The 23,815-nt window shown below is 34.9% G+C and overlaps 1 protein-coding gene across 2 annotated transcripts in view; it reads right to left on the bottom strand.

Annotated features, from left to right (window-relative positions):
- Window positions 1-23,815, bottom strand: part of DHX36 (DEAH-box helicase 36) — a 49,118-nt gene that overhangs the window by 15,501 nt on the left and 9,802 nt on the right. Inside the window, exons 2-15 of one of the 2 annotated variants that reach the window (XM_065875725.1) lie at window positions 19,980-20,104; window positions 18,961-19,192; window positions 17,394-17,432; window positions 15,840-16,010; window positions 14,033-14,112; window positions 13,227-13,301; window positions 12,915-13,081; window positions 11,284-11,365; window positions 7,311-7,451; window positions 6,930-7,032; window positions 6,463-6,550; window positions 3,664-3,719; window positions 2,122-2,186; window positions 1,256-1,399 (exon numbers count right to left, since the gene is read on the bottom strand). In XM_065875725.1, coding sequence (XP_065731797.1) covers window positions 1,256-1,399; window positions 2,122-2,186; window positions 3,664-3,719; window positions 6,463-6,550; window positions 6,930-7,032; window positions 7,311-7,451; window positions 11,284-11,365; window positions 12,915-13,081; window positions 13,227-13,301; window positions 14,033-14,112; window positions 15,840-16,010; window positions 17,394-17,432; window positions 18,961-19,192; window positions 19,980-20,104 — 1,568 coding nt within the window. The remainder of the gene's footprint in view (window positions 1-1,255; window positions 1,400-2,121; window positions 2,187-3,663; window positions 3,720-6,462; window positions 6,551-6,929; window positions 7,033-7,310; window positions 7,452-11,283; window positions 11,366-12,914; window positions 13,082-13,226; window positions 13,302-14,032; window positions 14,113-15,839; window positions 16,011-17,393; window positions 17,433-18,960; window positions 19,193-19,979; window positions 20,105-23,815) is intronic. The other variant, XM_065875726.1, reaches the window with a different exon arrangement.

The raw sequence follows: 23,815 nt of genomic DNA on the forward strand, positions 1-23,815 counted from the left end.
TCTATTTCCATAATTGTTCTCATGGATCAAATCTAAGGCCTAGTGTGCCTAGTGTGTTTACTATTCATTTATGAAAGTGTGCCAAAACCCATTCACCACAGTGAATACTTTTTGAATCAGTATCCAGTAATGACAGGTCTGCATGGGAAAACTCTAATCCTGCTAGGTCCCCAATCAAGGTATGCCCCGGTTAACTGATTAGAAGGTACACTTCGTGAATTAAGCCGTGACTATGCTCAACAGCACCAAATGCATAATCTAATAAACTACCTGGAAGTCAAGTTATACTGGGATAATCAGCAAAGATCATAGCAAGTGAGTCAGAGCTTTAAAGATATAGTACAAACTTAAAGGACTGATAAAATGGTCTGTAAAATTTTCTTTCAACTCTCCTTTCCTTACTTAAGGCAGTATTTGAAGATTAATAGGAATCTTTTTATTCTACGTGTAAGAGGCAAAATAAAAACTCTCTTCTAAAACTCCAGACATGACTCTACTACTCATATGAGTAAGAGTGTAAAAATACTGTGAAGTATGCATTACAACAAATAATAAGTGCAATTATTTGTGTTAAAGGCAAAGCTTTTCTCCTACCATTAAAACAGAGATATTTCTATTTCTTCTGTTATCACCACATCAGTGGGGAAAAGGTATTTTCCCTGTGCTTTCATTGGTAACTGATAATGAAAACCCAGCACAGCTGTGAAGTATACTCATGAGTAGCCCAGACTGTGGAGCCAGACTGCCTGGCTTCAAATCCTGGCTCTGCTACTTACAAAACTGTGTGACTTTGGATAGATGACTTAATTTCTTTGTACCTTAATTTCTTTACCCTTAAAATAGAGATAATAACCCGTACTTCATAGCACTGTGGTAAGGATTAAGCAAGTTAATGTATATAAAGTATCTATGAGATGATCTGACATTCAAATATTAATAGCTATCATTATTAGTAATATATGCTTTTTAAAAAGAAACACAATTATAATATAGCTAATAACATAAAGAATATTAATTTTAATTAAGCAGACTGAGGAATGAGAGGTAGAAATATCATAAAATAGAAAACTTGGTAGGATAGTTTTTCCAAAGCAACTATGATTAAAACAACTTTCCCATTTAAAAACGTGCTGCAGTTAGTTTTAAAAAATATGAAAGGTAACTGTCCTAAATAAATATTTTTAAATGCCACCAACACATTTTGCTACACAAAATTTTTTTGTTTTTAAGGCTTCATTCAAAGGTCCCATCTTACCTTCCAGCTCGACCTTTCCTTTGTTTAGCATTAGCTTTACTAACCCACTCAGCAGACATTGTACTGATGTTGTTCTGTGTGTCAAAGTGTGTCTCCTTTATTTTTCCTCCATCTATTACATAAACTACATCATCTATGGTAATGCTGTTTAGAAAATAAATATATAAAAAATGTTAAAAACACATGAAAAATACATGAACCGATAACAGGCCTACAAACAGGGATTTTAAAGCATTTTTTATTAAATCAATTTGATTTTTAGCAGTTCTGGATTTTCACCACTCCTCCCAGTTACCAACATAAGGGGAATCAAGCACCAAATACAGGCAGCATCAGCAGCTTCAGTGGCAGCTCATAGGGCCAATCTTACAGATCATGTGCTAAATTCTTATTTGCCTACAGCCAAACTTCACAACTTGCCTGAGGACTTTTGTACCTAGCTTTATAAGCCCTCCAGTTCCATGATTTAATATCAGTTTCCACAGAACAATCTGTTCCAGCGACCATACTGGTATAATAGTACCTCCAAGGGAATACAATATATTTTAAATGCTGTATATAACTAATTACCAAACTACCAAACAATTCTACTCCCAACCAGAAAAACTGACCTCAGTCCCCATGCTTCTTTAGGAAAGCATTAAAACAACCACTTAATAGGCTATTTCTAAAGAGGCTAGAACATTAGTATACGCTGAAAAAAACCCCACGAAACCTATGTTCACTACCATAACTAAATTAAAATAGCTTTACTTTTAAGAAATTACAAAGTATTTTGTAGAAGAAAAAGATTAAAGTATGTTAATAATTTATGGGGCTCAAAACTAATGTAATCATCAGTAGTTGGTAATTAAAACAATTTTTACCTAGTCTCTGCAATGTTGGTAGCAATTACTATTTTCCGAACACCAGGAGGGGTTCTTTTAAATACCTGTAAGAATAAATACATCAAAATCCCAAAAGTAAACTAATTTCTGATACATCATTCTTGCAAATAGAGGAATTACTTCAGGTACTGTTCATTTTTAGCAATTCTGTGTTCACTGACATATGCATCTAATATTTATAGATATATTTATACAGTATACATCATCTTCAATACCAGAGAATTCTTTTGGTAAACCAAACTGAATCTCCCACAGATGTCAGAACCTTACCACAAACAGGATTTCAAATGACATGTGATAATTTAAATATAGAGATAATTTGAATTTATAGATATTTAAGTAGTATATAAATTACTAATATTTAAATATGATAATTTAAAATTTGTTTTTTAACAAATGCTGGAGAGTATAAACGTCTTATTGTACAGTCAAACTTTTAAGGAAGAGGGACAGAAGTTTAAAGATAAGAATTACGAATTACCCAAAAGTATAAAGGTAAGATCACCAACCAACCAGGCAGATGCCCAATCATCAGAATGAATGTCAGCTGGCTGTGCCACCGTATACTAGCTTTTTGACTGGATTTTTTAAAAAAATCCCCTTCACATAGCGAATCCTACAATGTCATGATGGCAAGTACCACCTTGGGTGAAAAGCAAAAAAATGCATAAACTTATCCCCTCGTTTATAAAAATGATAATCAATAAAGAAAATGTTGTTTGCCAGTCTAGTCACATATTCTCTAAGAAAGGAATAAATAATTTATGGTGAGGGTGTCAGAGATGGCAGTACCTCCACACTGGATACAATTTTGTCCAATCTTTGGAATCAAAAGTTCTCTTTCTTTCCTCTTCTCTTCCCTCAGGTATGCACTCTGTATCTAATCCAGCTGGCTGAGCCTTACTCAGGACTAAGGTACCAGCAGAAAGGATATTAAAAGGCTCTCAATAAAAAATGTCATGATATTTTCTTACAAAGAGTGGAAAAATGGATCCATCTCATTCTACCAGGAACTGCAAACAATAGAAAATCACCTTGCCTTTGAGAAAGCAGTGTTCATTCTAACTAGAGAAATCCCTGCATCTGACACAGCCAAAACATCCAAAACCATAATAATGCATTATTGAAATCTCATGCCTGCAAATGTACTAATTCTGTTAAATCAAAATTTCAAATATCAAGCTGTACATGTCAATTATTAATTTCTAGGTTGAGCTATTTTTATTGGTATTCACATACCTTTTTCTTTTATTCAGGAAACCCAAACAAGTTCTTGGTAAAACCAATCTTTAAACGTTTCCCTAATGCCGACAAAACTAATTTGATTTGTGGATTAGCCTCTCTTATTCAACTTTTTGTGCAATCATTCCCTGAAGACTTATTTGCAAAGGTTCTCAAAGAAGTATTTTTTTATATGGATTACTATTTGAAAATGTGCATTAAAAAATAAAAGAAAATAAAACCTACAATAAGCAGTCCTTAAAGCCTGCTGCAGTTTGAAAGATAAATTTAACAACATACCTGTGTCTGGTTAACTGTAGGCATCAGTGAATGTAAGGGTATAATAAGAAACCTGTCTGAAAATTAAAAAGAAAATTAAACTTTAAGACAAATACTTGCAGAAAAGCTCCATCAAAAAAATATGGAACAGGGACTTCCCTGGTGGCGCAGTGGTTAAGAATCCGCCTGCCAATGCAGGGGACATGGGTTTGAGCCCTGGTCCGGGAAGATCCCACATGCTGTGGAGCAACTAAGCCCGTGCACCACAACTACTGAGCCTGCGCTCTAGAGCCTGTGAGCCACAACTACTGAAGCCTTCGCACCTAGAGCCTGTGCTCTGCAACAAGAGAAGCCACCGCAACGAGAAGCCTGCATACCGCAACTAGAGAAAGCCCACGCGCAACACGAAGACCCAACGCAGCGAATAAATAAATTTATTAAAATATATATATATATGGAACAATGAATTCAGATGCTAAGCCACCTGATAATCAGACCAACTTGATTCTTTTTATGTTGTTAATATTTTTTTAATTCTAAATTCCTAAAGAATGCTTAAAAAAGTTGGAAGCTCTCTTTTCAAATTATACTAAAATATCATTAACTCCATTCCCACCACTAACTGAAGACCAAAGGTTTTGCTTAATATGGATGAATATGTCTGTAGACTTTGGGTAATCCTACTTTAATCATACAAAGAATATTTAAATTTTTAAAGCCAATTACTTACTAAATTTCCATGTCCTACTTAAAAATAATTGAATAGCACTGGTTAAATGTAATACATTCCAAAAGTGACCCATATTAAAAAAAATTGTTAGGAATATAAGAAGTTTTAACTTTCAAAATGAAGTTGCTCAAGCCCATTCATGATTATTAGCCAATAAACAGAAAGTTTGATGTAATACGGTAATGGGAAGGAGAGAATGTTAAGGAAGCAAGGGTAAATTTCAGTTAGATATAGTTACCAAAGTGCAACCTGACTTACATCTCTAGCAAGAGTGCTCAAATGACCCCTAGATAGCTGTATTTCCCCCAGATAAAGAACTGTTGTTATTCAAAGGAGACATGGCGCTCCCCCATAGACTCTCTATGACCCCTCTGAACTTAAAAAGCAGTAAAATGCTGTCAAACAATTGTTATTGCTAAAAAAGAATGCTCTTAATTACTTGTCTCTGTGACACAATATGAAATACATCAACTCTAAATACTTAACTCGAATTGAACCAAGCCTTCAGATATAACTTCCAGTTTGCAAGGGAACAGAGGTAAGAGAGGATCAAATGAAATGATACCGTAAAGATTCAGACAGTTCCAGAATGTTGCAGACCTAGTCTTTTCCACTATGGGTAAAGTAAGGAGAGGATGGGAGTGATGTTCTAGAACTACAGTAAACAATCTATCAGTTTGACTTTTTCTAGTCTGAGCAAGCTAGCTGTGAAAGACACTTTAGGGGAAAAAAACGGGAAAATCTGATTATAGACAATTATCAGATGATGTTAAAGATTAGGTATGTTAAATTTTTGAAAGATTTCCTTAAAAAGAAATTAAGCTGGTGGTGGAAGTATAAATACCTCCATCCTTGAGAATAATTCAATTAGAAAGTTAATCAAGTCAATTATAATAATGTATGTTACACCCTTTCCCCACTCCCCCCAAAATGATCTTCCCTGCATTCTTCTAGAAAAATATATACACACCCATACTCTTTAAAACGAAAAGTAGATCATACAATAGTGTTTATGATGGGGGAAGGAGAGGCCAAAATTGGAAGGTTCAGCCAAAAAAGTAATCCAATTGTTTAAAAAAATAATTCAGTTGTATAGTTCAATCACGGCTATACTTTTTCTATAGAGAAAGATTATCAATGACAAGGAGAAGAGAAAGCAGTATTTCATTAGAGAGGACTCATGGTGATCAGATAAAAATATTTTTCTGGCTAGAGAATAATTCTAATTATAAATAATTTTAAATTATTAATAAATTTTAAATTATTAATAATTACAAATAATTTTAATTATAGAGAATCCTTGAGGGCATTACCATGATGGGATTTAACAAAGAATAAAAAATATTTTAGCCAATAAAATTAGATCAAAATATTTTTTAGTGTTCTGTAAAAATAAAATGTATCAAAAGCACTTCAACAAAGTAAGGTTAGGAAGTATATTCAGAACTATAAAATACTAAATTGAATTTGCTTTGCTAAAGTTAATGACGACTCCTGAAAAAGCTTTAACTGAATTTCATAGGAGAAAAATGTTCCCATGCATTTCTCTAAGATGTAAGAGGTTATATCTCTAAAAACATGCTGTTAAACAATCAGAATCACCTAAGGACTTTTTTTTTTTTTTTTAATTCAGATGTTCAGGTCACATTCTAATATTTTGGGATGTGGGTATCTGCATTTTAAAGAAGTGCCATGGGTGACTCTGCTGTATAGGCAGCTGAGAAATAGTGGACTAACGGATAAATTCAAGCTTCTTTTCTGCCCAACTAAATGCAGAAGTGAGTGAAAAACAAAAACTTCAAAGCCAACATCTTAACTTTATGAACTCAATTTTATTAGGCAAATTTAGGAAGAGAGGAAGAATAGTCTCACCATAACACTAAATAAGGAACTTCACTACATACCTACCATCTTCATCTCTGACATAGAACTTCCAAGAAAAAAAAAAAAAAAAGAAAAAAGTAAGATCCAACTTTTGAAAAAACCCAACCTGGACTAAGACCACCAAGCTCAAATGAAAGAAAATAACCAGGCTACATATGATTCAAGTACCACTCTTGGAATTACAATAAAATGCATTTCTATAATACCTGATTTAAACATCACTTGTGACATCAAGAGATCATGTAAAGTACTGATATTGTCCCAACCTGGTAGAAAGACCAATATTGCACCATCCTATATGGAGGAGAAAGAACCATTACAAAGGATCACATAACAAAATACACTAAGTACAATTCTGTGCACAATTAAGTCTTCATTAAAATTATACTAGCTCAAGATAACTTTAGTTACCAATTATAACTAAAGAACATAAGTTCACTTTTTAAAAATTGGATTTATAATCCAGACATTTCACTTGTTTAGTCTTTTCTTCAAACTGGTCAAATGCCTAAATCTTTGGTATTATGAAATTCCTATTTCTGGTGTCAAAAGCCATTTCTTCCATAGGTTATTATTTTTTTTATAGCATTTAAGAAAAATTTTTTTCATGGCCTTGATACAAAAATAAAATTGAAATTGTATTTCAATTTTGAAATTTAAAAACAAGACTAACCTCTTCTTCCAAAACAATGTATCGAATAAGGGCAGCAATCAAATTCAGATCAACTTTATCATCATCCATCATTCCTATAACATCTATAGTGCTTGGAGAATACCTATCAAAGTCAAATAGAAAGCCATGAAATACTTGATAGTTTCCTGAAGTTTAACTTGCTATAAAATCTTATAATTAACTCAATCTGTAAATGGGAAAACATAATAAATAGGAAAGAATTACTGGGATTATGATAGTGTTTACAAGTCAAATCAGTACAGTATTCAGCTAGAATGAGACTTACAATGCTATCCTTAAATGTGTACGAAATCAAGACAATTCTGCTTTTTGTTTTAGTCATTTAGCCACCGTGTTCACTTTCAAACAAAACAGACTTACCTTTTTCGCAATTCCCTTACATAACCTGGCCAGCGTTCTTTATAGATTGCTTCTTTTTCTTCTTTTTCTTGTCTATTTACATGCCCTTGCATGAAACCCCTCTTAAACTGGGATCTGTGTTCTTTTTGTTCTGGAACATATCTAAAATAAAAACATTCTTAAATAGCTTCACTTTTTTGAAACTCTGGTTTTAGCTAATATTCAATATCTCTATTTTACATTTAGGATTTTAAAAAGAAACTTTAAAGAACATCTTCACTATCCTTTCTAGTGAATGCTAGTTAAACATAAATTTACTGCCAAGTATTAACATATAAAATGACATTTTAGATAAAAATCATTCTTCTCTATCACAGTATATATATAAACTTCTAGATCATCTTCAGCAATAAAAATTTAAAAATAACTAGAGTAACTTCCATCTTTAAGTTTGAATTTGCTTTTAATCAAAAGTTAACATTAATGTAAGTCTAAAATAAGTTAATGATTGCCTAGAAGACTCAGATTTTGAATATAGGAGGTTTCCAAACCTGAGTGCACATAAGAATCCCCTGGGGAGTTTGTAAAACAGACTCCTAAATCCTATATTTTGATTTGGATTCAGTAGGTCTGGCTGGGGTCTGCTAATCCAGGAATTTTAATTAGTGCCCCAGGAGATTCAGACAGTGTAGAGATCTACAGACCCATGCTTGAGAACTACTTAGTTCTGCTCAGTCTCACAGACATAGTAACAGCAGAGCGAGAATCAGCATTCCAATCTCTTACGTGTCAGTCCAATGCTATGCTTTGATTCCACCATGCTGCAGTGACTGCTAAAAGCAGAGGGCACATCTGCCCAAGAATGTCACCTACCATAAGTGGGTTCTCAGAGGCATGGGAGTAGAGAGGGACAAAGAAAAATGAACCTACACTTTAACCCCAAAGCCCCTCAGAGTTCACCTGGAGGAGAGCATCCAGATGGAATGGAGGATTTGGAGCATGGGCTTCGTGAGTCAGACAGAATGGGACTGATGTCCTTGCTCTGCCATTGACTAGCTGTGTGACCTTGGGCAAGGTATAAACCTCTGGTCTTTAGTTTCCTTATTTGAGAGACTAATACTCTTTTAACAGTATTGTATGAGAATTAAAAAAAAAAAAGTGATAAAGCACAGTGCCTGACACATAGCAGACACCCCAAAAGTATTAATCAATCCCCTTCCCTATTCAGTACCTGTGACCCAGGATTCCCCTAAGTCTTCGATACATATAGAGGCACCAACGTGAGGTAGGACAACCTGAGACAGAGATTAGTCTAGTCAGCAGGATGGACCCACAGTTGGCTCCCTTCCCAGCAATTCCAAAAACCGAGGTAACCTTTAACCCCCCTCCCCAAGAACCCAATCACAACCCTCTGTAACACCTCACCTACTTTCTTCCCTACTTCCCTGTAGTGCAGCTCTTCTTCTGGGAAAGGAACAGCTGGGGGCCTCTGCTGAAAACTTTTATCCAATGACCACCCTACTTCACCTCCCCTCTTAGGCTGGCTAAAGAATGACAAGTGCACAGATACCATCCTTTTGCTTCAAGAGACTCCCCTTCGCTACCATTCCTTGTACATTCCCTGCCTTATGGGGACCTTAAGAAAGCAATCCATCTTTATGTAATTTTAGATTACTGATCCCTGGAACTTTGCTTTTATTGTCAAGCTGTTGCCTATTATTATCTTAGAAAACAACTGGTAAATGTGCTATGGTAGGAAATGGGACACATGGTAGAAAGTGGAATTGAGGAGGGAGAGCATAAAAATGTATAAGCATTGATGATAAAACCAGAGCATGGAAGACCAACATACACTTTCACTTTTATATGTTCCTCCCTGACATACACACTTCCCTCTTTGCTACACTGATTTCACTACTTTCCTGACTTATCCAGCCTATACCTGCTTTATAAACTCATTTCCAATGTACTCTCACTTCCCCGGAACAGGTCAATCACACCTTAGAGTAATAGCTTGTATGTCTCCCTATCTAGATATAAGTTCTGAGGGTGTGTAATGAGTCTTTCACTTGTTTTATGCTCAGATCTTAGTGCACAGTGCAAGCCATCAAGTTTAAAAAATATCTGTTAAATAAAGTCCACTCAAAAGCTGACTTCTCCATGTGAAATATGCAGCAGGATCTTTGTTCTCACCTTCCCACTATCACTTCCTAATTTTCTCCTTTAACAAGTAAGCTGTGGAATCTTGAAAAAAAATCTCAGCACAAATGTTTCTACATCTGTCCATATATTTTTCAGATGTTTACTACAGGCCAGGCACTATGCTATGCACTAGTCACAAAGATGAACAGGACAAAATCCTCGACCTTGAAAATTTGAAATCTAGTGCAAGAGGCAAATATAAAAAGATACATTACATGGCAATAAGTGTTACAAGAGATATGACAGAAGTGCTCTGGGAGTCTTGTTGAGAAGGTAACTCACTCTGTGAGAGGCATCAGAGAAGGCTTAATGGGCAACGAAGCTGGAATTTGTTCTTACATAACAGTTCATAGATGAAAAGATGAAGAAGGTGGCAAACGTAGCTCTAAAAGGAGGAAATAGCACGTAACAAAGCATAAAGTCATGAAAGGGCACAAGATGGCAGACTAGAGAATAGTGCATTTAGGATGCGCAGACCATGGGATGCATGAGGCTAGAAAGAGAGGACAGGGCCAGACTGTAAAAGAGCCTTGGGGTGACAGGCTAAGGAACTGGAACCTGATCCTATGGGGCTGTGCTTTCCCAGCCCTTCCTCATCAAGGAATACTAACATAATTTTGTACAGCTCCTCGAGAAGCCTTCTAGCAGCTAATGACCAGTGTGGAGGGGATCAATAACTTGGGCCTACCAGCTGAGGAGCTCTGCTACAGGCCATGACATACCAATAAAGGTTCCTCAATCAGTTTTCAAAAAGAAATCTCAAGGGGCATGCCCTGGGGGAGAAAGCTCACATGACCAGATTTGTTTGGAAAATAGATGGCAGCAGTTGTAAGAGTGAAGACCACAGTGCCAAGAGAGGAACTATTATATTAACACAGGAGAGATAATAAGGACCTTAAGTAGAAGAAATAAAAATGAGAAGGTATGTTCAAGGAGAAAGCTCTCCGGGTTTTTGAGGGGCAGAGTGGGATGGCATATAGAATGACTTAGAGTAGTTTGGTTACTGAGCATGTAAAGCAGTTAACATATCCTGGTATATAACTGCTTGATAAACACCAGCTCTTTTGATTTACAGCTTAGACAACTGGGTGGAGGATAATAGGAGTAACCATTATAATAAGGCATACTAAGCAACACAGACTGCTTTAATTTTTTGGTGGAAGCATGGCGGGAATCAAATATAAGATCATGATTTCTGTTTGAAAAATGTGGGGTTCAAGAAATCTGTGGTACTGCAATGCTGTTGAGTATAGAGTTAGATAACACGTTTAGAATTCAGGAAGAGCTTCAGTTCTGAAGCTGTAGTTCTGCAAGCTACTGGAAAATAGTTCTGAAAATTTGGAACTATGGTCATGGAAAAAAGATTTAACAGTGAAATAAAAGGCTGAGAAAAGTATAAGTGAGAACTCTAGGGGGAAATCATATTTAAAGGGTGGGGAATAGAAGCCAGCAAAAGAGAATGAATACCAGGTAGGAGAACCAGAAGAGAGGTTCAGCGCTAAAGACAGAGGTTCCCAAACTTTACTGCCCAGGGGTCCTTAAACAACACTGACACTTGGCTACCAGCCTAGACTCTGTAATATAATTATGGTATGAAGTGTGAATGTGGGTTTTAAAAAGCTCCAGGTCATTTTAATGTGCAACCAAGTTTGGGAATCCCTGATTTAAGGAAAAACAATGTTTTAGAGATGAGTTCGAAACAGTTTTAAGGGTGAGTTTCTGAGACTAAAGTTTGACAAAATGGTGACATGTTAGTATTTTTAATCTCTTTTAGTTCCTAATATTTACTTACCTTGTTTTTTCAATTATATCTTCCAAAAGATACTCCACAACCGGAAAAGTAAAACCAGGTATATGTATCATTGGACAGTTACCTATCATGGTAGATAAAACATAAATCTGTACTTGAATGTTCAAAAAAAACCCAAAAACAACTCAACAGACTGTAAATAGGACAATGACTCCATTAGTTTTAACTTCAGAAAGTGGTCCTGACACTTTTACAGCTCTACCTTATTTTTCCATATCTAATTTAATAAAATCAGCAGTCTAGTGTTCACTCAGTACTGATTTACTGTTGCCAAACTGTACACACATCTCACAGTTCTACAAAGTAACCCAGAATACCAAAAAACAGAGTATTTTAAGTTGGATTCAAGACCTATTAAGTCTACTTCTCTTCGTCATTAGCCAAGATAGTGCCATGAGAACCTAAGTTTTAGTGAAATCTACATAAGAAACGTAACCCCTGTGGTATCCAGAATTATGGAAAGAAGAAACGTAGTTAAAGTAAGACCTGACCAAATATTAAACTGTTGCTTACTATTTTAGAATCATTAGTGAAAAAATAAGTCTTAGTATTGTTATTAAATGCTATTTAGGTTTTTTGTATCGAACAAAATAAACCATATACACTGTAAACGAAGGCCAGCACTGTAGACACATATCAAAGTATCTGAGGTGGCACCAAACTCTGCCTCTGACTTGCGTAAGTTTACTCAAAGTTAGTTCTGGATTTCTCGTCAAAAAGGACTGAGACAGAGACAAAGACAAAGTATAATATGCTCAACTAATCTCACAAGGCTTTGAGGGTCAACCGGGCTGAATATAAACACATTATAGTTCTATTCCATTTTAATTCCCTTTTCTCCTTGCTCCAACAATTTAAGCAGGAGAGACAGTAAGGCATAATTTTAAAAGAATGTACTCTGCAGCTAGTCAAATTTAGTTTCTTTTTTTATATTTTGGCCACTCTGTGCAGCTTGTGGGATCTTAGTTCCCTGACCAGGGACTGAACCCAGGCCCCAGAAGTGAAAGCACTGAGTCCTAACGGCTGGACTGCCAGAGAATTCCCTCAAATTTAGTTTCAAATCATCTTGAGTCTCTGTTAAATATGCAACCTTGGGTAAGCTACTTAACTACTCTGAGGCTGTTTCCTCATCTGTAAAAATAAGAATAGCACCTACTTCACAAGGTATTATGAGGACTGATGAAGACATGCCAAATACACTACCTGGCACATTGAAGGTATTCCACAGTGGTTGCTAGTTATTACTGTTATTAGCAAACTGCCACCCTAGCCTGTGATATTACATAAAAGCCACAGAAGAATCACAAAAAAAGTTTATAAAATTCTTCAAATCTGTGCTTTGACTTCATTGATGTCACCTTAATTATCTGGTGGAAGCACCAAAAGGCTACATGTCTTCACTATAAGAACAGAGATGATGCCACATTTTTAAAAAACAGGCCCAATTCTCTGTGAGACTAGAGGGTAGATGAATATTCAAATAAAATGAACTGCTAAACATTTATTTTGACTACTCTGTACCTAGCACTATATTAGTTTTCTTTAAAAAACTGTTTCTAAATTCAATGGCTTTGTGATAACTTTCTAAAGTAACAACCATAAATTTTACTCACCAAAATATTCTGAAAATTTCTCAGCATTCAATGTTGCACTCATCAAAACTATTTTCAGGTCAGGTCGATAATTGAGAAGATCTTTAACAACAGTCATTAAAACATCTGACTGTAGATTTCTCTCATGGATTTCATCAAGCACGATATGACTAACACTGGACAAATGCCTAAAGCAGAAGTGTAAAGTTCGTTACTCGGCACAAAATTCAAAAACAGAATCATTTTACTTTTACATAAATTAATAAAATCCAGTTTCCTAATTACATCTTCTGATAACATTTAACTAAATGTCCTGAGTTGAAACATACTCACGGGTCTGACTGAAGCCACTGAAGGATAATTCCTGTCGTACAATATAAGATAGAACCCTGTTTCCTTGGCAACCGACTGTGAATGAAAGACATGAGTTAATTCTTGGTTTTCTTTACTAATAAATTACTTAAGTACTACAAAAGTTTAAAAGAATATCTTCAATTAAAAATTTTTTTTTCAGTTTTAATGAAAAACTTCATACTTAAATTTTAGTTACTGGAACCCTTACAATGATACAGTAATGAGACATACTAGCTTCAAGTTCATTATACATTATTTCTGTTATGATACAACGTTAATGATTTCTTTTTAAAAGCAAAAGTGCTACCATTCAGAAAAAGACCAAATATTTAGAGAACTAAACTTCTGTTCAGTGATTAGAAAATCAATTCATTTAAAAAGGTAAATGGAATCTTGACCTGCAGAGAAGGACTAAAGAAATACAGTGGAATGGGATAGGGGGTTAAAGACACAAAACTAAATACAGTCAGTCAGTGGCTGCAGGTGGTATCAAAATATACAGGAGGTCAACTCCTTTTCAGAGTGAGTGATGGTCTACTAACATATAACCAGGAAAAATGTTATCTTTCTAATCATTCCATAATGTAAAAGACATCTTAAAATGGCAATCCAAATCTGAATTTGGGTTAAAAAAATGATTTTGTGGGTTGCAAGCCTCATATGTTGCAGTTACTTTAATTCTAATAGCAATAATCAGCATAAAAATAGGGGAAAGATCTTTCTTTTGGATCTCTAATTTCAAAGTTTCACTAAAATCTACCTGTAAACAAGTGAACATTCTTTACCTCTGGAGACGAATTTGGTATCCGGTACTATTACCATTGCCACAAGATTCTGCCCTTTCTGCAGCCACTCTCTCTGCAACCTTTAATTAAAATAAAGTACAGTTACAAAGAAAACATCTCCTTTACAGTAAATATCGTGAATGCCTATGAAAATCTGGTTGCTGAAACACTATCCATTAGATTTTCAGAATTAAAAAAATAGAAACAGATATTAAAATCTGAGGTATCTAAAACTGTGTCCCTTAAGAGCTGAAGACTACCTGCTTCTTATGTTTACTTCTCATTTCCTCTGAAATTCTCTCTCATAACTATTTTCAAAGCAACTTTCTATAAATCCTCTCTACCTTTGTCTTTTTAAAAAAAAAGTTGGAAATCGTAATCTAAACTTGTAAAACTTGTATATAATTTGAGGGTAAACATACGTTGATACTATTTTTCATTTGTTTCTTTTTCGTAGAGATTGGTAGGCTTAACTTCTAGTTCTTGGTTATGTTCTTAAAGTTATGGCTGCCAAAGATAAGCTCTAGACAGATGAAATCTTATAATCCAACACTGATTTGTAGAACTAAAAGTAACCACCAGTCATCTAGTGACAGAACAGTGATTTATGAGGTTAGAAATAGAAAATGACATGATTAGTTTTTGAGAAATAATACTTCAGAAGGAAAAGTTTTCAATCATTCTATCCCATATAAACTGACTTGGACCATTACTTCACTTTCTGCTACTGATTAAACTGCCCATTCAAATACCAACAGATCTTAGAAAAATAAGCAAAGAAATAACCTAATTTGCATTTCTCCTTACTGTCAATATATACACTCATATATTAGTGAAAATGATAAGATTAGATTTTTAACTTAAGTTAGGCTATATAACAGTGTTATGACAAAAATGGCTTACTTTTCACCATTCTATGAACCTATGCCATTTCTAGGAATATCGTCCTCCCATAAAGACTGCTGCTTTACTTTTTTTAAAATAGTATCTCTTAGAAACCATAGTTTAAAACGTACATAGTAGCTCCTACAAAACAATGCTATAATTGGTAATGCAGTTCCTGACCAGATTCTGTATTAAATGACTTAGAGATGTAATAAATAGTACTATCATAAAACCAAATACAACCATAAATCTTCATAATTTAAATTTACACACAGAATTCCATAACACTGAAATAAATGTACTATATACAATGAATGTTGTAAGAAACCCCGAACATTTTTAAAGAACATATAACTCATATATTTAACTAGGTCATCTAACTAAACACAAAAAATGTTATTTGTAATAAACATGTACTTATACCTGCTTAATGATAAACCTGAAACAATGCCTTATTTTTTTACGATAAATTCCCTCTTACTGAATTGCATTAAAACGTCAGAAATACAGCTACCACCACTCAGTGTACTTATATACTGAAAAAAACAATCAGAGAGTGCCGAAAACAGTATTGAATGAATCAGGGAGTAAAATGTAAAGCATCTAATGATGCAGATTATTTGAAGCTCCTAATCAATTCTATAAACATTATCAATTTTTTGTTCTTTTACTTTTATACTGAAAATTGTCTGGATTTTTAATTTATCTTGACTCCTAAACATCTATTATCACTAACAGAGAGAGAGGTTAATTTTTTGGGCTTTACTACCAAATACTTGTTAACCAAATTTTGCTTTTATAGCAACATATCTTAAACCTAATAAAAAATCACCCCAACCTTCAAAATCAGTAAGTTCTAGCAGGACTACATAGGAGAACAGAAAACAAAGTGGGGAATTTTAAAAAGTGAAAGATTACTTACTGAAATGGCACTAATTCTTCTTGGCTGAGTACAAACTATCCTGCATGCAGATCCTTTTCCTCTTTCAATGTAGTTATCCAAAATGAACTGAGTAACTTGAGTGGTTTTTCCACAACCAGTTTCACCACTTACTACTGTTACCTGATGGTTATCGATCATATTTACCAATTCCTATTTCAAAAGGGAAAATAAGTGAAGAACATCACATGTTGACTAAGTCTGAAAAGATAGTTACCAAAATCCTACCAAACTGAAGGTAATTGTTTTTAACAAGCATATTAATACTTCTAAAATTCTGTTATATGCAATGCTGGCAGTTTGGATATCTGGATCTACCAGTTTTCAAGAGATAAGAAGCACCAAATTATAAAAAGAACAGAGCCATGGCTCTGTTAATGAAAAACACACTGACAAGAACAAGAAGAGACAGGTTATAAAACCATACATAAGAATTAACATAAATTAAAAAGAATGGTGACATGTGGGGCTACTGAGTACTAGGCAAATCCCCTGATACCTAAAAAACTACTAGGAACATTAAGGATTTATATCATAAATCATAAATATGGCTTTGTCTGCAGGACAAGTTTTGTATACTGTTTTCAAGAACAAGGAAGAGTATAATTTAAGACGACTCCCTTTCAAATAATTAAAATAAAGACAAGTTTTAAATACCTAAACCAAACGACTAAAATTCAGATATCTAGAAAACTGCCTACTTGGGAAAGATCTTCTTTCTTATAAGGTTTAGATAAACACGAGTATTTTTAAAGTAATATTCACCATACTAACAAAACCATCCCACTACTTCAAAGAGGTGTCATGAGGTATCTTTATCTATGAAACAATCTAACATGAAAACCCACCATTTAAAAATTTCTTATCTATTCTACCACCTCATATATATCAGAACAAGTTCCAAGTTTCAACACTGAAATTACAGGTAGCAAGTACTGAGAAGTAGAATGTGATTCATTCATTCAACAAATATTTACTGGGGGTCTATAGAATGTTAGGCACTGTTCTGAGTCAAGAGGTACATAGTGAACAAAATAGACTCTGTCCTCAAGAACTTAACACTGCTAGGAGGGGAAGATACACATGTCAGGTGGTAGTAAGTGCTATAAAAAGGAAAGAAAAATAAAGGAAGGTTAGGAAGTCAAAGAAGGATAGGAGGCTATATTATTCTACACAGGATGATTGTATGAGGAAACATAGTAAGTTAATTAAAGCACTGTATTTTCAGCAGTGCCCCAATTTTAATTAAAATATTTGATCTCAAATTAAGAGCAAGGGTTATTTATCCAAAGCAACTTACAAGTGAAAATTCTATTTTTAAACTCATGGACATATGAGAAAACTTCAGGAAAATTGTTTCAGAACTGGGTTTGTTTTTTTTTTAAGTCCTTCAACAATTCAAAGGAATAAAATGAACTTCCAAGAATATCCTTTAGGGAAAGGTTCATTAATTTATATTTCTTCTTGATATAGAGCTTTAAAAAAATGTATTTAAACATTTTGCAAATCAAATTAAATAGTGTATATTTATTTTACCTTTTGCATTCCATATGAAGGCAGCTTTTCCCTGAAATGCTGAAATTAAAAAAAAAAGTTTTTAATTTTTTTACAAAAGAAATGTAATCAAATTATAATCCTGGTAAACAGAATATATCATAGATACATATGTTAAGAGCGCAAAAGTATTACCTCACAGCTTATGTGAGGTGTCAAGACTTAAAGAATTTTTATAAAAAAGAACTAATGAACTTAGCAATGAGATTATAAGCTGTCTGAGAACAGGGAATGTCTTATTTAGTCTTTGGTAAACACAGGAGAATGACAGGCATCTAAAAAGTGGAAAAATAATGTTTAAAAAAATTTATAACTGAAAGAAAAATATGGCATATTACCAAGGATTAAAAAGTTGAGCTCTTAAACACACCTAAATTTTAGACTTGGTTTTGTTACGAGCTGTGCAACCATAGATACGTCACTTAACCTAAGATTCTTTTTCCTCCTCTGTAACAGACATGCGTAATCTCTTGTACAGGGCTGTTGAGAGGTTCAAAGACGTAGTACATGTGAAGCTTTTACAACAGTGCCTGACCAAAAGGAAGACCACCCACTGTTTTTGTTTTGCACATTTCTTCTAACTTTCTCTGAACTAGATCAATTACTCATCTTCAATAATATTTGAGTTCTGTCCTCCATACAAAGCAAACAGAGACAGTAGCTAACTCTTCTTGTTCCTAAGGCTATAAGACAACTAAAATATTCTGAATTAATACATCTTGAAAACTCCTGTCCCCAATTCATATTTTCACTCAAAAGGCATCAAAGAGCTACACAATTTGGTCCTGGATAACCTCAGCTGATCTGTTCTAATGAGGATATCCAACCTGCAGTGAGAGTCAATAGATCCTTTCTTTCCTACAGGAGATGTAATAATCTGCCTTTCTCAAAAATGGCAGTACATATTTGCATATTCAAGACATAGCCCTCAGAATTGCCTCAGTATTTTCTTTTAAAAAAAAAGTGAACGTTTTATTACATCTCTTTCTAGAATATCCATAAAGCATTCAATTTTATGTTCTAACAGGAAAGGACTGTAAAATATCTTGTCTAGCAGGAAAAGAAAATACTGGAAAAACTCAGGAGAATTTCAGAATTTAAAGACACCTCTGTCTTTAAAGTGTTGGTGAACGTAAGCACATCATATAACTTTTGAGGAATTTAACATCTGTAAAACGAAAGAGTTGGATTAGATGTTCTAAAAGAAAAAACTTTACAATTCTAACCACCCTTGTCTCTTATGACATCTCACTAAAATGGCCTAGAAATGTTAAACTTAAGCGTGATTTTTTTTCATCTGCACTACCATTTCTCAGATATTTCTTCTCGTCACCATATAAACTATTGTAGATGAGATAGGCTACTTATGTGTAATTCCATTCCCACTACTTTTCTGTACTATAAGGGGGAAAAAAATTCCCAGAGGATGGCTTGTTGAGCAATCTCACTGATTTATATCAGGCAACTACCTCTAACCATAAATACATTTTTATCAAGTGTCAGAAGAGATGACAAGTAAAAATTTTTTCCCCATCTTGCTTTCCATTACCTGCATTTCAATATACCGAAGGTCAGTTTTTTTCTTTTGTAAATCTTCCAATAATTGTTGGTCTAAAGTTACATCTGGTTCATTTTCTTGCAAGAGATATTCAGAATCGCGGTCAATATATTTCTCCCTGATTCTAAATGGCCTCTTTTCTTGATTTATCAATTTTTTTTCCTGATCCTCAACTTTCTTTACTGAGTTTGGTTTGTTCTCAGCAGGAGCATCAGTCCCATATCTATTTTGACAAAATAAAAAATGATAAAGATTGAATGAAGAGCCACTCAAGCCCTGAAACAAAATAATATATGTTGTTTAATGATTTCAAAGTCATCAAAATCAAAAGCCTTTATTCTTTTCTCTTAGTAGAGCAATTTGAAAATATTTAAGATTCTTATAATGAACTCAAATTTTTTTTCCGCCCTACAAATAAGACACTGCCAGACAGGTTATTCCTTGTGGTAGTTAAGAAAATAAAAATCCACCCAATAGTAATTCCTCCATTGCAAAGACTCACAGTGAACATAAGCACATCAAAACACCTTATCAAGTTTTCTGAGCCATGTTTTATTTCACAACTTCATTTTCCTGCCACCCTTTCTGAGCTATAAGTGGGATGCTACATTACACAGTCCCAGAGAAACTACTTCTAATTTGCCCCTGATGATACAGTTCCTATGATTTTCCTAAAACAGCAGCAATTTAACTTCTCACAGATCTCCTCCACAAGAAAATTCCGGAAATACAAAGATGATGGGTAGGAAGAACTAAGTAAAAACTTCATCAACATCCTATATAGACAATTCCTACCATTTAGATCTCCTGTGGGAATAAATATGCCACCTAAATTTTTAAATATTTCACCAAATTTGCTCAATCTACATAAGAAAAAAGATTACTTTGAGGCTAAATTTCACTTATAGAAGAGCCTAAAGATGTTATTTTTATTATCTTTTTTTTCCGGCCAGTGCTCTGAAAGAAGTGTCACTCTTTGTTCATCTTTAAAAGAATACTTTTTGTTTTACCTGTGATCTTCAGGAGCAAACCAGGATATCTGTGCTTCCGAATCTTTATCATTCTTAGCCTGCACAGAATGCAGCAGCTGCACAATTTGTTCTTCTCGACGTTCATCCATATGTACCACAGCTCTCTATTTTGTGCAAAGAAAAAGCATCCTCATCAGGGTGAGAAAGCATGTGCAAAATTATTTGATGACTAAAACAATAAAGGCAAAGTAACATGCGTCCAACAAACATATAAAATAAAGTTAAAGTCACTCCACACTTGCTCTCTAGACTCTTTTCTACTATATGTCTATAAAATTAGCTTTACTATTACTGGCAAAGAAATCATATTTACGTCACTTATTAAAACTTTGGTTCCCTTACTTCCTACCCTTGCATAATACTAATTGTTACAATCTTTTCCTTATCTTAAATTTTAAAAGATACAATTAAATTTATTAAAACCCAAATGTTCTGGTAAAAAGTTAAAAACTGCAAATACTATTTTGGTTGCAACGAGCATTTTAAGAGCATTTAAATCTCTTACATTATGAGGAGGAGTAAATTAGGAAGTAAGAGGGCTGAGCTCAGGGCTTCCCTGGTGGCGCAGTGGTTGAGAGTCCGCCTGCCGATGCAGGGGACACGGGTTCGTGCCCCGGTGTGGGAGGATCCCACATGCCGCGGAGCGGCTGGGCCCGTGAGCCATGGCCGCTGAGGCTGCGCGTCCGGAGCCTGTTGCTCCGCAACGGGAGAGGCCACAACAGTGAGAGGCCCGCGTACCGCAAAAAAAAAAAAAAAAAAAAGAGGGCTGAGCTCAGAGGGGATAAATAAAATGATCAGTGCTCATGAAAATAATATTCCCAACGATGCAGTTACCTCAGAGAATGAGATTTACTTAAAAAGAGACACCAGAGAAAATATGAGTTAGATTGTTTTCTTAGTATAGAATACATGGAAGAGAAAATATGAGGTACACTGTACACAGTAAGAATAAGAACTTTTAAAGACTGCCCTTTTATAATTGCAAATTATGATTAGCTGAATTATAAGTAAACACAGTAAGTAAAAAAGAAGAGTGCATAGATTTTTTTCCCCCAGGTGTGCAGACAGGAAAAATGGCCAAGTTATTGAATGAAAAAAGCCAGGTGCAGAAAACACGTGCAACGGGATCTTGCTTTCACTAGTATTAATTTTTAAAAAAGTTATTCTCTTTTCATATTCTATGCCTTTTGCAATATTTCTTCAAGATATAATTCTGGCACATAGTACATACCCCTGAGAAGTCTATCAAATGCATGGATGTATCTAGCTTTTTGAATGAGCATATATGACTTTTGTGTTAAACCATTTTTCTCTTTAAAGAGGTAAAACACACACAAGAATACACCGAGATCTCCAGGGAATTCCATAAGACTTCTGCTGATAAATTATTAAAGGATTTACTGAAAGCATCATTATGCTCATACACTTAAAAAGTCCAATACAGCAAAACTCCAGCTGATAAGAAAGCATTAGGAAATTACAAACTGCAGCAAAACCGACTTACTGACAGACACAAAAGCCCAAAATTGTAAGTCAGAAAGAGAAAAACAGATCAATATGATACAAAAGGACTTTTTTTCAACACCCGTGTGGCTGACAGGGTTTTGGTGCTCCAGCCAGGTGTGAGGCCTGTGCCTGAGGTGGGAGAGCCAAGTTCAAGACACTGGTCCACTAGAGACCTCCCAGCTTCATGTAATATCAAACAGCAAAAGCTCTCCCAGAGATCTCCATCTCAACTCTATGACCCCGCTCCACCCAACGACCAGCAAGCTACAGTGCTGGACACCCTATGCCAAACAACTAGCAAGACAGGAACACAAACCCTCCCATTGGCAGAGAGGCTGCCTAAAATCATAAAGAGGTAACAGACACCCCAAAACACACCACCGGACATGGACCTGCCACCAGAAAGACAAGATCCAGCCTCATTCACCAGAACACAGGCACTAGGCACCTCCACCAGGAAGCCTACACAACCCACTGAACCAACCGCAGCCACTGGGGACAGACACCAAAAACAACGGGAACTACGAGCCTGTGAATAGGAGACCCCAAACACAGTAAGTTAGGCAAAACGAGAAGACAGAGAAACACACAGCAGATGAAGGAGCAAGGTAAAAACCCACCAGACCAAACAAATGAAGAGGAAACACTCTACCTGAAAAAGAGTTCAGAGTAATGAGAGTAAAGATGATACAAAATCTTGGAAATAGAACAAAGAAAATACAAGAAACGTTTAACAAGGACCCGGAAGAACTAAAGCGCAAACAAACGATGAACAACACAATAAATGAAATTAAAAACTCTCTAGAAGGAATCCACAGTAGAATAACTGAGGCAGAAAAATGGATTAGTGACCTGTAAGATAAAATGGTGGAAATAACTACTGCAGAGCAGAATAAAGAAAAAAGAATGAAAAGAACTGAGGACAGTCCCAGAGACCTCTGCGACAACATTAAACTCACCAACATTTGAATTATAGAGGTCCCAGAAGAAGAGAAAAAGAAAGGGACTGAGAAAATATTTGAAGAGATTATAGTTGAAAACTTCCTTAATATGGGAAAGGAAATAGACAATCAAGTCCAGGAAGCACAGAAAGTCCTACACAGGATAAATCCAAGGAGAAACATGCCAAGACACATATTAATCAAACTATCAAAAATTAAATTCAAAGAAAAAATATTAAAAGCAGCAAGATAAAAGCAAAAAATAACATACAAGGGAATCCCCATAAGGTTAACAGCTGATTATTTCAACAGAAACTCTGCAGCCCAGAAGGGAGTGGCAGGACATATTTAAAGTGATGAAAGGGAAAAACCTACAACCAAGATTTCTCTACCCAGCAAGTATCTCATTCAGATTCTACGGAGAAATTAAAACCTTTACAGACAAGCTAAGAGAATTCAGTACCACCAAACCAGCTCCACAACAAATGCTAGAGGAACTTCTCAAGGCAGGAAACACAGGAGAAGGAAAAGACCTACAATAAGAAACCCAAAACAATTAAGAAAATGGTAATAGGAACATACATGTCAATAATTACCTTAAATGTAAATGGATTAAACACTCCAACCAAAAGACACAGACTGGCTGAATGGATACAAAAACAAGACCTGTATATATGCTGTCTACAAGAGACCCACTTCAGACCTAGCAACATACAGACTGAAAGTGAGGGGATGGAAAAACATTTTCCATGCAAATGGGAATCAAAAGAAAGCTGGAGTAGCAGTCCTCATATCAGACAAAATAGACTTTAAAATAAAGACTATTACAAGAGACAAAGAAGGACACTACATAATGATCATGGGATCAATCCAAGAAGAAAATATAACAATTGTAAATATTTATGCACCCAACATAGGAGCACCTCAATACCTAAGGCAAACGCTAACAGACATAAAAGGAGAAATTGACAGTAACACAATCACAGAAGGGGACTTCACTAATGCACAGATCATCCAAAATGAAAATAAATAAGGAAACACAAGCTTTAAATGATACATTAAACAAGATGATACATTAAACAAGATGGACTTAATTGATATGTATAGGACATTCCATCCAAAAAACAACAGAATACACTTTCAACAGACATTCCATCCAAAAAACAACAGAATACACTTTCTTCTCAAGTGCTCATGGAACATTCTCCAGGATAGATCATATCTTGGGTCACAAATCAAGCCTCGGTAAATTTAGAAAATTGAAACCGTATCAAGTATTTTTTCTGACCACAATGCTATGAGACTACATATCAATTACAGGAAAAAATCTGTAAAAAATACAAACACATGGAGAGTAAACAATACACT

The sequence above is a fragment of the Phocoena phocoena genome, chromosome 4 (assembly GCF_963924675.1).
Source record: "Phocoena phocoena chromosome 4, mPhoPho1.1, whole genome shotgun sequence".
In the NCBI taxonomy this organism is placed as follows: domain Eukaryota; kingdom Metazoa; phylum Chordata; class Mammalia; order Artiodactyla; family Phocoenidae; genus Phocoena; species Phocoena phocoena.